Source organism: Anas acuta, unplaced genomic scaffold (assembly GCF_963932015.1).
Source record: "Anas acuta unplaced genomic scaffold, bAnaAcu1.1 SCAFFOLD_346, whole genome shotgun sequence".
Classification (NCBI taxonomy): domain Eukaryota; kingdom Metazoa; phylum Chordata; class Aves; order Anseriformes; family Anatidae; genus Anas; species Anas acuta.
In genome coordinates, this window is record NW_027076234.1 from 1 (window position 1) to 13,811 (window position 13,811).

General features: G+C 66.8%; 1 protein-coding gene across 1 annotated transcript in view; it reads right to left on the reverse strand.

The window, feature by feature from the left end:
* Positions 1 to 216: 216 nt before the first annotated feature.
* The window catches only part of LOC137849136 (ryanodine receptor 1-like), a gene marked incomplete at both ends in the record, with an annotated part of 33,666 nt that continues 20,071 nt past the window's right edge, over positions 217 to 13,811 (reverse strand). Inside the window, 30 exon segments of the mRNA XM_068668624.1 lie at positions 217 to 372; positions 469 to 552; positions 651 to 702; positions 802 to 908; positions 995 to 1,091; positions 1,504 to 1,616; positions 2,240 to 2,377; positions 3,185 to 3,244; positions 3,347 to 3,517; positions 4,249 to 4,263; positions 4,933 to 5,025; positions 5,268 to 5,355; positions 5,504 to 5,744; positions 6,557 to 6,687; positions 6,689 to 6,872; positions 7,640 to 7,770; positions 8,048 to 8,129; positions 8,748 to 8,986; positions 9,816 to 9,876; positions 10,018 to 10,067; positions 10,425 to 10,546; positions 10,934 to 11,001; positions 11,234 to 11,349; positions 11,587 to 11,710; positions 11,902 to 11,977; positions 12,399 to 12,476; positions 12,557 to 12,697; positions 12,937 to 13,026; positions 13,125 to 13,203; positions 13,414 to 13,577. Coding sequence (XP_068524725.1) covers positions 217 to 372; positions 469 to 552; positions 651 to 702; positions 802 to 908; positions 995 to 1,091; positions 1,504 to 1,616; positions 2,240 to 2,377; positions 3,185 to 3,244; positions 3,347 to 3,517; positions 4,249 to 4,263; positions 4,933 to 5,025; positions 5,268 to 5,355; positions 5,504 to 5,744; positions 6,557 to 6,687; positions 6,689 to 6,872; positions 7,640 to 7,770; positions 8,048 to 8,129; positions 8,748 to 8,986; positions 9,816 to 9,876; positions 10,018 to 10,067; positions 10,425 to 10,546; positions 10,934 to 11,001; positions 11,234 to 11,349; positions 11,587 to 11,710; positions 11,902 to 11,977; positions 12,399 to 12,476; positions 12,557 to 12,697; positions 12,937 to 13,026; positions 13,125 to 13,203; positions 13,414 to 13,577 — 3,351 coding nt within the window.

The window sequence follows — 13,811 nt, forward strand, 5'->3', positions numbered from 1 at the left end:
GGTGCCCCCAGTCCCCTCCCCAAGTTTCAGGGTGCCCAGGGTTCCCCCCCTAGTTTAGGGGCACCCCAGGACCCCCCCATTTTTGGGGTGCCCCCAGGACCCCCCCCATTTTCTGGACACCCCAGGACCTCCCCCCTATTTTTGTGTCTCCCCAGGACCCCCCCACACATTTTGTGGACTCCCCAGGCCCCCCTCATTTTGGGATGCCCCCAGGACCCTCCCCCCATTTTGGGGTCCCCCCAGCCCCCCCCCAATTTGGGGTCCCCCCCCACCTTTGCAGGCACTGATCATCTGCAGCACCATCTCGGCGGCGCCGCGCGTGTGCAGCCGGGCTTGCTGGTACAGCAGCTTCTGCTTCTCCATCTCCTTCTCCTGGGGGGGGGGGGGTATTTTTTGGGGGGGGGGGGGTCATGGGGGGGCTGCAGGACCTGGGGGGGGGGGGTCCTGGGGGGGTCGCCCCCAACCCACCTCGAACGAATCCTCAGCTTCCTCCTCCTCCTTCTCGTCCTCCTTCTTCTCCTCTTCCTCACCCCCTTCCTCGATGTGGCAGCTCTGGAAAGGGTCACGGGGGGGGGGGGTTAACCCCTGACACCCCCCCCAAATTAATTAATTAGTTAATTATTAGTTAATTAATTAATTAACAGACCCACCTTGGCCATGATGCCAGCATACGCCATGTACAAGTGATCCTTCTCCAACTTGCTGCGGGGGGGCGCAGGGGAGATGGGGGGGCTTAGGGGCTGCCCCTCCCCAAATTTGGGGACCCCCCCCCAAAAAAAAATTTAGGGGACCCCCCCCAACCTCTTCTCGGTCAGCGCCGTGCGGCTGAAGTGCAGGATGAGCTGGTGCAGGGGGTCCGGCTTCGCATCCTTCTCCTCCTCCTCCTCCTCCTCTTCCTCCCCCGATTTCTACCCCATGGACACGGGGGGGGGGTTGGGGTCAGCAGGGGGGGTCCCGAGCCGGTGACCCCCCCCCCAGACCCCCTCGTGCCCACCGAGAGGTCGTCGATCATGCGGTCCTCGAAGGGGTGCTCCTCGGTCACCAGCCACGACAGCTTGTAGGCCTCCAGGAACATGTTGCAGGCGCGGTGCCTGCGGGAACCAGTTGCTCCCAGTTACCCCCAGTTACCCCCAGTAGGTGCCCGGTTGCCTCCGGAGGCTCCCCAGTTACCCCCAGTAGCCCCCCGGTTATCCCCAGTTGCCTCCAGAAGGCCGTAGGACTTGCCCCGTTGCCCCCAAGCAGGCTCCCAGTTGCCCCCAGCAGGCTCTGGGCTGTTCTCAGTTGCTCCCAGTTGCCCCCAGCTGCCCCCAGCAGGTTTCCAGTTGCTCCCAGTTGCTCCCAGTTGCCCCCAGCTGCCCCCAGCAGGCTCCCACGTGCCTCCAGCAGGTTCCCAGTTGCCCCCAGGAGGCTCTGGGCTGCTCCCAGTTGCCCCCACCTGCCTCCAGCAGGCTCCCAGCTGCCCCCAGCAGGCTCCCAGTTGCCCCCAGTTGCCCCCAGTCCCACCTGGGCAGGTTGTAGAGCGGTGTCATGCGGAAGCAGGCCACCACGGCGCGCCGGCGCTGCTTGGAGAGCAGCTTGTGCCACACGGCCTTCTTGGACTTGTAGGGGTGCTCCGTCTGCGGGCGGGGGGGCGTCACCGCGCTGCCCCCGGGGCCCCCCAGGACCCCCAGAGCTCCTCCGGGACCCCCAGAGCACCGCCAGGGACCCCCAGAGCATCCCCACGGGTCCTCAGAGCATCCCAGAGACCCCCATGGACATCTGGAGACCCCCCCAGGAGCACCCTGAGGACCCCCAGAGCACCCCAGAGCTCCCCAGGGACCCCCAGAGCTCCCCTGGGACCCCCAGAGCACCCCAGGGACCCCCAGAGCATCCCCAGAGCACCCCCACGGGTCCTCAGAGCATCCCAGAGACCCCCATGGACATCTGGAGACCCCCCAGGGGCACCCTGAGGACCCCCAGAAGCACCCCACGACCCCCAGAGCATCCCCAGGGACCCCCAGGAGCACTCTGGAGACCCCCAGAGCACCCCAGGGACCCCCAGAGACCCCCAGAGACACCCAGGGACCCCCAGAGAACCCCAGGGATCCCTAGGGACATTTGGAGACCCCCAAGAGCACCCTGGAGACCCCCAGGAGCCCCCCAGAGCCCCCCAGAGCCCCCCAGGACACCCCAGCAGCACCCTGAGGACCCCCAGGAGCCCCTCAGGGACCCCTCCCCAGCCCCCCAGGCCCCCCCCGACCTGCTCGAGGTGGTAGAGCACGGCCGACACCTCCTGCACCCTGCGCACGATCTTCTCGGGGCTGTCGGAGTCCTCGGCCTTGCCGGCCATGGCGCGGTACAGGGCCAGCTGCCAGCGCATGGACGAGGAGTTCTCGCACTGGGGACACGGGGACACGGCGGGGGGGGGGGCGCAGTGAGTGGGTGAGGGCACCGTGGGGACGTGGAGGGGGTGACGGGGACGTGGGGGGACACGGGACGTGGGGACCATGGGGATGTGGGGACGTTGGGACATGGGGATGTAGAGGGACATGGGGGCATGGAGGTGGCCATGGGGACTTGGGGACCATGGGGACATGGGGACATGGAGGGGACCATGGGGACATTGGGACCATGGGGACATGGAGGTGGCCATGGGGACATGGGGGGGACCGTGGGGACATGGGGACATGGAGGGGACCATGGGGACATTGGGACCATGGGGACATGGAGGTGGCCATGGGGACCATGGGGGCATGGAGGGACATGGGGATATGGGGACCATGGGGAAATAATAGGAACATGAAGGGGACATGACGGGGACATGGTGGGGACATGAAGGGGACACAAAGGGGACGTGATGGGGATGTGATGGGGACACAATGGGGACACAATGGGGAGTTAATAGGAACACGAAGGGGACACAACGGGGACATGAAGGGGACACAAAGGGGACACAAAGGGGACACAACGGGGACACAACAGGGACCCAATGGGGACACAACGGGGACATGAAGGGGACACAAAGGGGACACAAAGGGGACACAAAGGGGACACAATGGGGACACAACAGGGACCCAATGGGGACACAACGGGGACATGAAGGGGACACAAAGGGGACACAAAGGGGACACAAAGGGGACACAATGGGGACACAACAGGGACCCAATGGGGACACAACGGGGACACCACGGAGCCCCCCCCTCACCTTGCCCTGCAGGTGCAGGTTGTTGTTGAGGAACTCGCGCACCTCCTCGTCCGTGTCCTTCTGCAGGGGGGGGGGACAGGGACACGGGGACACCTCAGGGGCCGCGTGTCCCCCCCCGGGGGGTGCCCCCCGCACCCCGCAGCCCCCCCCCCGGCCACCCACCAGCGCGTAGCGGCCCTTGGCCAGGGCGATGAGCTCCTGGTCGGTGGGCGAGCACATGTTGAGGCCGATGGGCAGCATCTTCTTCAGGGTGGCCACGATGAGCGAGGTGTGGATGGAGTAGCGGTCGCCCCGACGCTTCTTCTTCGTCCGCTCCTGCTCCGAGCCGCCCCCCTGGGCACGGGGATGGGGGCGTCAGAGCCAACGAACCCGGCCGTGGGGTGGGGGCATCGGCAAGGCCAAGGGGGCGGCGGTGTCAAGGTCATGGGGAGCTCATCGAGGCCATGGGGTCATGGTCAAGGTCATGGGGACACCATCAAGGCCACAGGGACCCCATCAAGGTCATGGGGTCATTATCGAGGCCATGGGAATCCCGTTATTGCGGTCATGGGGTCATGGTCAAGGTCATGGAGACCCCATCAAGGTCATGGGGTCATTATTGAGGCCACGGGGACCCCATCAGTGTCATGGGGTCATGGTCAAGGGCATGGGGACCCCATCAAGGTCATGGGGTCATCACTGAGGCCATGGGAATCCCATTATTGAGGCCATGGGGTCATGGTCAAGGTCATGGGGACCCCAACAAGGCCACGGGGTCATCACTGAGGCCATGAGGACCCCATTATTGAGGCCTTGGGATCATTGTCAAGGCCATGGGGTCCCCATTATCAAGGCCAGGAGCCCCTCACCACAGGACCACAGCAATGGGGACACCAAGGGGGGGAGAGACCCCGTGCCGTAAAGATGGGGGGGCACCAGCACCAGGACCCCCGAGCCATGGGGACATCGGGACCCCCCTGCCACAGCTCCAGCAGCCCCAGGGGTCCACGGAGCAGGACCCGGGGGGGGTTCCTGGGGGTCCCATCCGCGGCGGCCCCCCCCCCGCCCAGCGCGGCCCCGCTAACCTGGCCGTCTCCGGACTAGGTGCCAGCGCCCGCAGCCAAGGGCAGGAGAGAAGAGACAGCGTTAGCCCCCGCCACCACGGCCCGGGGGGGACACGGGGGGGTCAGGATGGGATGGGGACCCTTGGTTGGGGGGTGCCGGGGAGGGGCAGGAGGGGGCTGGGGGGCTGGGGGGAAGGGGAAGGGTGGGGACCCGTGAGGAAGGGGAGGGTTGGGGGGCAGCGAGTGGGGTTGGGGGAGGTTTGGGGGCGCTGGGGGGGGTTGGGAGGGAGGGAGATGGGTGGGTCTGGGGGCACCGGGTGGGTCTGGGGGGGAGGAGATGGCTGGATTTGGGGACACTGGGTGGGTCTGGGGGGGGGAGGAGATGGCTGGATTTGGGGACACTGGGTGGATTTGGGGAGGTCTGGGGGTGCCAGGTGGGGTTGGGAGGGATGGAGATGGCTGGGTCTGGGGGCACCAGGTGGGTCTGGGGGTACTGGGAGGGTCTGGGGGCACTGGGAGGGGTTGGGAGGGATGGAGATGGCTGGGTCTGGGGGTCCTGGGTGGGTTTGGGGAGGTTTGGGGGTCGTGGGTGGGTTTGGGGAGGTTTGGGGGCACCGGGTGGGGCGGGGGGGATGCAGAGCCCTGTGGGGCAGGACGGGGGGGATTTGGGGTCTCCGGGGGGGGGCCTGGCAGGGACGCCCCCACCTTGGCCATCTTGCTCTTGCTGTCGGCCGTCAGGAAGGACATGTTGTTGATCTCGTTCTGCACCACGAAATTCTGCTCCTCCCGCTTGAAGTTCTGGGGGGGGAACGAGGCTGAGCCCCCCACGTCCCCATGTCCCCCCATGTCGTTCCATGTCCCCATGTCCCAGTGTCCCCAGTGCCCCCATAATGTCCCTGTGTCCCCAGTGCCCCCATAATGTCCCTGTGTCCCCAGTGTCTCCATATCCCAGCGTCCCCATAATGTCCCCATGTCCCCACATTCCAGTGTCCCCATAATGCCCCCATGATGTCCCAGTGCCCCCAGTGCCCCCAGCTCACGTGGGACTTGGACCAGTAGATGAAAACCTCCCCGACCATCCGGAACAGCTCCTCCGCGTCCGAGTTGGGCTCCGTCAGCCACTTGGCCCTGGGGGGGCACCGCGGCCACGTCAGGGGACGGCGACATCCCCATGAGGACCCCCCCCCAAAAAAAAACACCCCCCCAAAATAAACCACCCCCAGCCCCAAAAACCCACCCCCTACCCCAAAAATGACCCCCCATCCCCGTTGCGCACCGGCTGTTGTCCACGTAGCGGATGAGCAGGGGGTAGAGGGCGTAGAGGTCGCGGCAGAGCACGGAGAACTCGTCGCGGATCAGCAGCTCCGAGTCCTCGGCCTCGGCCTTGGCCTCCATGCGCAGCTGCTCCTCCTCGGCCACCACCTTCCCCGCGCGCTTCTTCAGCTTCTCCATGGTGGGGATGAAATGCGAGCGCAGCAGCTCCGGCTTCGCCTTGCTGACGATGGGCTGGGCGAACACTGCGGGGCGGGATTGGGGATTGGGGATTTGGGATTTGGGATTTGGGATTGGGGATTTGGGGATGGGGATGGGGATTGGGGGGCCCGCTTTTGGGACCAACCGGGGGCAATGGTAGTGTCCCAGGAGCCTCCCATGGCCACCAGGGTGTTATTGGGGTCACCGGGATGCTCTTGGGGTCACCGGGATGCTCTTGGGGTCACCACCATCCTCTTGGGGTCACCACCATCGTCTTGGGGCCACCTGGGGCCACCAGGGTGCTCTTGGGGTCATCAAGACACTTTTGGGGTCACCAGGACCCTTTTGGGGTCACCACCATCCTCTTAGGGTCACCAGGGTGCACTTGGGGTCACCAGGACCCTCTTGGGGTCACCGGGATGCTCTTGGGGTCACCACCATCCTCTTGGGGCCACCTAGGGCCACCAGGGTGCTCTTGGGACCACCAAGACCCTCTTGGGGTCATCACCATCCTCTTGGGACTACCTGGGACCATCAGGGTGCTCTTGGGGTCACCAGGATTCTCTTGGGGCCACCACCGCCACCCTCCTGGAGCCAACTGTGGCCACCACCAGGACCCTCTTGGGGCCACCAGTACCACCCCTAGGACCTGCCCAGTACCACCAGCACCACCTCCAGACCCACCCAAGCCCACCAGCACCCTCTTAGGACCACCAGTACCACCTCTAGGACCACCAACATCACCTCTAGGACCACCCCTGCCCACCAGCACCCCTGCAGGACCCCCGATCCGCCCCCCCACCCCCACCCCCAACCCCCCCATCCCCCCCCATCCCCCCCCAGCCCCCCAGCCCACCCGCCAGGCGCTTCATCCAGGAGGCCTCGTCGATGCCCAGGTTGTTGACCACGATGCGCAGGATGTTGCCCAGGAGGGCGTTGAGGTGCTGGGCGGTGACGGCGGTGGCCCAGGGGCCGCGGGGGGCGGGTGTCGGGGCCGCGCTCCCACCAGCGGGGGAGGTAATTGCAGAGCATGGGCAGCGTCACCTCGATGACGTGCGGCATCTCCGTGTAGCGCGCCCCCGACTCCGCCAGCCCCCCGATGTCCCGCATCAGCCGCTCCAGGTCCGGGATGTCCGGGCACATCTCCTCCACGCGGCCCGGCAGGCCCAGGACTGAGGGATAGGGGGGGGTGAGGGGGGGTACGGGGGGGTGGGGGGCGTGGGGTTGGGGGGCGTGGGGTTGGGGGGCCCTGATATTGGGGTGATATGGGGGTGATATTGGGGATTGGGGGGAAGATGGGGGCGTTGGGGGTTATGGGGTTGGGGGTCATGGCATTGGGGGTCATTGGGTTAGGGGTCATGGGGTTGGGGGATTGGAGATGGGGGACCCCGATATTAAGGTGATATAGGGGTGATATGGGGGTGATATTGGGGATAGGGGGGCAAATGGGGGCATTGGGGGTCATGGGGTTGGGGGTCATGGGGTTGGGGGTCATGGGGTTGGGGGATTGGAGATGGGGGACCCCGATATTAAGGTGATATAGGGGTGATATGGGGGTGATATTGGGGATAGGGGGGTAAATGGGGGCATTGGGGGTCATGGGGTTGAGGGATTGGGGGATTGGAGATGGGGGGGCTCTGATATTAGGGTGATATTGGGGTGATACTGGGGTGATATGGGGTGATATTGGGGATAGGGGTGCAAATGGGGGCTCTGGGGATACCCAATGTAGAAGGATTGGGGGTAAAGGGGGGAAAGGGGGTGATGGGGGGGTCACAGCTTTGGGGGATTGGAGACAGGGGGCAAATGGGGGCGTTGGGGGAGCCCCAAAGCTTCTGGAGCTGGGGGGTCCCCAAACCCGGGGGCGAGCAGAGGGGTCTCGGGGCTGCCCCAGGAGGGGGTGGGGGCTTTTTTTTGGGGGGGTCCCTGCCCCACTCACTGGCCCGCTCGCGGGGGGACTTGGTGCTGTAGACGGAGCAGGGGTTGAACTCGTTGAGCTGCGGCTCCAGGAAGGCCACGGGCATGGCTGCGGCCAGGCGGGCCAAACACTCCCCCAGCGCCGGGCGCTGCCTGCGGGCACCGGGGCGCTCACACGGGGGCACCACGAAGCCCCCCCGGCACCCCAAAACCCCCCCCCAGCACCCCAAAGTCACCCCCCGGCACCACAAAGCCACCACCGGCACCCCAAAGCTTCCCCTTGGCACCCCAAAGACCACCACGGGCAACTCAAAGCCACCCCAAAGCCCCCGCAGGCACCCCAAGACCACCACGGGCACCCCAAGACCACCCCAAAGCCACCAGGGGCACCCTACGGCCCCCCCACAGCCGCCCCCCCCCCCCCCCTCACCTCTCCACGTAGGGGTTCCTGGTGGTGCCCAGCGAGTAGATGCTGCAGAGGATGCGGTAGCAGGACACCTGCACGTCGTCCACTGCGGGGAGGGGACAGTCGGGGGGGGTCCCCAACCTGGTGGCCCCCATCACCCCCCCCCGTTGTCCCATCCCCAATGCGTCCCCTCGTCCCCAAATGCACCTCTTGGTCCCTGCAGCCCCCAAAGAGCTCCCCCCAGTGTGCCTGGTGTGTCCCCATCCCAAAAGTGCCCCCCTTGTCCCCAAAATGCTCCCCCAACCCCAAAATGCTCCTCTTGTCCCCAATGAGTCCCTGTGTCCCCAAAATGCTTACCCCATCCCCAAAGTGCTCCCCCTTGTCCCCAAAGCATCCCCCTGTCCCCAAAGTGCTCCCAGTGACCCTGATGTGTCCCCCCATCCCCAAAGTTCCCCCCATCCCCAAAATGCTCTCCCTGTCCCCAAAATGCTCCCCTCATCCCCAATGAGTCCCCATGTCCCCAAAATGCTCCCCTTGTCCCCAAAGATCTCCCGGTGTCCCTGATGTGTCCCCCCCATCCCCAAAGTGTCCCCCTGCCCCCAAAGACCTCCCCCATCCCCACCCCAACCCCCCCTTACCCCCAGCTCCTCCACTACACCCCCTTGTCCCCAGCCCCCTACCATGACCCCCTCCCCAAAATCAGCCCCCCCTCCCCCCCACTCACGGATGACGTCGTCCCCGAACTGGTGCTGGGCCAGGTGCTCGAAGAGGGAGGTGAGGACGGGCAGCAGGGCCAGCGTGGTGTAGCTGATGTTCTGCGCCACCCCCTTCACCTGCGTGCGGCTCTGCGTCACCTTCCCCAGCCGCAGGTTCTCCACCGTCTTCTCGATGTCCTCCGACGCGCTCTCGAAGAAGGAGCGCAGCCCCGCCTTGACGATCTCGGGGCCAGACTTCATCACCGTCCTGGGGAAATGGGGGCACTGGGTGGGACTGGGGGGCACTGGGAGGGACTGGGGGGGCACTGGGAGGGATGGGGGAGCACTGGGAGGGGCACTGGGTAGGACTGGGAGGGACTGGGGGGCTCTGGGAGGGACTGGGAGGGACTGGGGGGCACTGGGAGGTTACTGGGAGGCACTGGGAGGGACTGGGAGGGCACTGGGGGGTTACTGGGAGGTTACTGGGAGGCACTGGGAGGCGCAGCCCCGCCTTGACGATCTCGGGGCCAGACTTCATCACCGTCCTGGGGAAATGGGGGGACTGGGTGGGACTGGGGGGCACTGGGAGGGACTGGGGGGCACTGGGAGGTTACTGGGAGGCACTGGGAGGGACTGGGGGGGCACTGGGTGGGACTGGGGGGACTGGGAGGGACTGGGGGGGCACTGGGAGGGGCACTGGGTAGGACTGGGAGGGACTGGGGGGGCACTGGGAGGCACTGGGAGGGCACTGGGAGGGACTGGGAGGGACTGGGGGGCACTGGGAGGGACTGGGGGGACTGGGGGGGCACTGGGAGGGACTGGGGGGGCACTGGGAGGGACTGGGAGGTTACTGGGAGGCACTGGGAGGGACTGGGAGGTTACTGGGAGGGACTGGGGGGCTCTGGGAGGGACTGGGGGGGGCACTGGGAGGGACTGGGAGGTGCTGGGAGGCACTGGGAGGGACTGGGGGGGACTGGGGGGTTACTGGGAGGTTACTGGGAGGCACTGGGAGGGACTGGGAGGGAGTGGGGGGGGGGCACTGGGAGGGACTGGGAAGTTACTGGGAGGTACTGGGAGGCACTGGGTCCCTGTCCCACCTGGCGTCCAGCGAGCGGGCGAGGATGTGCAGGCAGTTCACCACTGCTGGGGCGTCCGTGCCTGGGGGACGGGGAGGGGGTGAGGGGCTTCTGGGGTGCCCCACAGCTGCCCCATGGCTGCCCCACGGCTGCCCCACACCTGCCCCACGGCTGCCCCACAGACCCCACATCTGCCCCACACCTGCCCCACACCTGCCCTTACCGAAGAGGGAGATGCGGTGGCGGACGAGCGCGGCCAGCTTGCAGAAGAGGCTGAAGGAGGAGCGTTAGGGGGGGGTCCCCCAAATCCCCCCACCTTGGGGGTGTCCCCGCGCACCCCCAAACCTGGGGGGGGTCCCCAGGTGGCCCTAGGATGTAGGGGGGGGATTCCGACCCTCCCCAATCTGTAAGGAGGTCCCCAAAATTTTGGGGGGGACCCCAAGGTGTAAAGGGGACCCCAATTTATGGGGGGGACCCTAGTCTATGGGGGGGGACCCCAGTTTATAGGGGGGACCCCAACCTCCCCAACCAGAACAGGGGGCATTGGGGTGGGACGTGGCACCCCGAATACCCCACCCACGCCCTGTGGGGGGGGGTCCCAGCACCCCGTGCCCCCCCCAGCCCCCCCACCTGGTGATCATCTCCTTCTCCTTGTTGGACGCGTGGCCCCCGCTGCCCAGCACCTTGGCGGGGGTGGAGAGGAAGTAGAGGCAGTGGTTGTGGAAGTACTGGTTGATGAGGGGCAGCAGGATCTGGGGGGGGGGCAGGGGGCTCAGGGGGAGGCCGCACCCCCTCAGGAGACGCCCCCTCCCTCTGCCGGCACCCCAAAAAACCCCGTGGCCAACACCGATGCGGGACCCCAAGTAGCACCCCCAAAAGCCCCCCATAAGGGACCCCAAATAGATGCACAGCCCCCAGACACCCCCCCCAGGGGACCCCAAGGACCCCCCCAAGGGCACCAAAATGTCCTGGGGGGCCACCAGCAGGTGGGATGCACCCCAAAAGGGACCCCAAGCACCCCAAAAGGGTCCCCAAACACCCCACAAAGGACCCCAAGAGCCCCATAACAGACCCAAAACACCCCCAAAAGGGACCCCAAACACCCTAAAAGGGACCCCTAATTTTGGGGTCCCCCTGACCTTGGCGAAGAACTTGATCTCCTGCTCGTGGGGGGACTTCTCCACCCGCCCGCTGCTCACCACCGCCTCTGGGGGGGGGGAAATGGGACGGTCAGAGGCTGGGGGGGGGCACTGGGGACATGGGGGGGGCACTGGGGACATGGGGGGGGGGCAGGGAGATGGGGGGACACGGGCACAAAAGGGCAATGGGGGGGGACATTTGGGGGTCCCAGGAGAGGGGGAGCACCAAGGGGGGTTGGAGGGGGTTTTGGGGGGGGGGATTTCTCGATGGGGGGGGGGTCTCGGGGGGGGGTCCCGTACCCAGGTGGGCGATGAACTCCTGCGAGATGTCCATCCACTTCAGCAGCTGCTGCAGGAAGCCGTAGGCGAAGCGCTTCTCGATGGACGACGTGTCCAGCTCCATGTCCTTCAGCCCCCTGTGCCGCGGGGGGGGCACACCTCAGCCCCCACCCCCCAAAAAAAAACCCAACCCCCCCATAAACCCCAAAGCCCCCCCAAAACCCCCCCAAAACCCCCAAACTCCCACCTCGCCCCCAAACCCCTCTGCATCCCCGCCTTGAATCCCCCCCCAGCCCCCCAGGACCCCCTCCCGTGCCCCCCCCAGCCCCTCAGGACCCCCCCCCAGCCCCCCGGGACCCCCCCCCAGCACCCACCGGGTGACGGCGTAGCCGTTGAGCTGCAGGAACTTGAGCAGCTCCTGCGCCTTCTCGCGGTCCCGCGCCTTCTCCTTGGCCGTCAGCGTGTCGTAGGGCACGAGCAGGGGGTGCGAGCCCCCCCCTGGGACCCCCCCCCGGGTCAGCACCCATGGGGGGGGGGGGGGGGGCACCCGGTGAAGCACCCGTGGGAGACACCCGGGAGGTGGGACCCATGGGGGGGGATGTGGGGAGTAGGAATTGGGGGGGGGGCTTTTGGGGGGGCAGCACCCATGGGTGCTGTGCCCCAGGGGGGGGTCGGGGGGGGGGGCTCACCCTTGGCCTCCAGCTCCTGCTTCTTCTTGCGGCCCCAGGTGTTGTGGTAGTTCTCGGCCAGCTGCTCCGCCATGGCCTGGGGGGGGGAAAGGGTTGGGGGGGGGGGAAAGGGTCGGGGGGGGCACGGGGTCGGGGGGTGCATGGGGTCAGGGGGGAGTATGGGGTCAGGGGAGCACACGGGGTCATTTGGGGACATGGGGTCAGGGGGGTGTATGGGGTAAGGAGGGGACATGGGGTTAGGGGGGACACGGGGTCACAGGAGGACACGGGGTCAAGGGGGACACACGGGGTCATTTAGGGACACGGGGTCACAGGAGGACACGGGGTCATTTGGGGTCACATGGGGTCATGTGGGGACATGGGGTCATTTGGGGACACAGCATCAGGGGAGGACACAGGGTCAGGGAGTGCACGGGGTCATTTGGGGACAGGGGGGTCATTTGGGGACATGGGGGGGACCCGGGGGTCGGGGGGGGGGGGTCTCTGTCACCCCTCACCTGCAGCTCCCGCGACAGCGTCACCCCCGAGAGGTCGACGGGCTGGGGGCTGTACCCGTGGCTGGGGTCGTAGGTGGCCTGTGGGGGGGGGGAACAGGAGGAAACCTCAGCGTGGGGGGGTCGGAGGGGTTGGGGGGGGGGTCCCGGAGCCCCCCCACCTGGGCTGACTGCGAGATCCTGCGCGGCTTCTTGCGCTCTGCCCGCTCCTCCTCGCCCTCGCGCGCCTTCTCCAGCAGCCACTCCCAGGCCAGCATCGCCTTCAGGGACTCCTTGATGGGCCAGCGGTAAATCTCCTTGTCCTGGGGGGGGCACAAGGGGGGGGGACATTTGGGGGGGGTGTTAATGGGGGAGGGGGACATGGGGGGGCACATGGGGACACATAGAGGGGGGGCACAGCCAGGGCAGCATCGCCCTCAGGGTCTCCTTGATGGGCTGGTGGGAATGTCCTTGTCCTGGGGGGGGGCACATGGTGTGGGGGGGGGTGATGGGGGGGCGATATGGGGTGGGGGGGGGACATGGGGGTACAGGGTCTCGGCACCTTCTCGGAGAAGGTCTTGTAGGGGCGCAGCATGGGGTGCGTCTTGGCCTCCTCGTCCACCGTCTCCCCGTAGGTCCAATTGTTCTGGATCTGGGGGGGGGGCACAGACAGGACACAGGCTGGGACATTGCGAGGGGGGGTCCCGGCCATTTGGGGGGGGGTCAGGGGCACATGGGGGGGGTCCCCACCTTGTCGAACGCCCACTTCTCGTGCGTGTACTCGGCGTACTTGTTGATGAAGCCGTCCAGCTTCTCGGGGATGATGACACTAAAAGGGGGGGGGGGCAGAGATTTAGGGTGGGGGGGACACGGATATAGGGTGGGGGGGCACAGGGATATAGGGCAGGGGGCCAGGCCCTACAATAACCCCCCCCCCGGCAGCCCCAGGGTGCAGCGGGGACGGAGCCGCTGTGGGGCAAAGAGGGGGGGATTTGGGGAGGGTCTGGGGGGGTCCAGGGGGGCCCGGGGGGGTCCCTACTTGAGGGTCTCGACGGGTTTGGGGTCGAAGTTGCCCTCGGCGTCCACCGAGGCCTTTTTCTCGGTCTTGGAGGAGTAGCTGGCGTCCACGTAGTCGGGGGGCAGCGCGCCCGCGATGGCGCAGAGGCACGGCATGGCCAGCTTGTACAGCTCCGCGTCGAAACGCTGGGGGGGGGGACGGGGATGGGGGGGGGACAGGGATGGGACCCGGGGCCTCTCCAGCCCCCAGTGGGGTCCCCAAATCCCCGCAGACCCCCACGCACAGCCCCAGCCCTGTAGGGTTCTGTGCCTCGTCCCTGTGGCCCCATCATCAGCCCCATTTCCCCAGCCCTCCCCTCTCCAACCCCATTTCCCCCCCCCCACGTCCCCACCCCCACAACCCCAAATCCTTCTTGACCC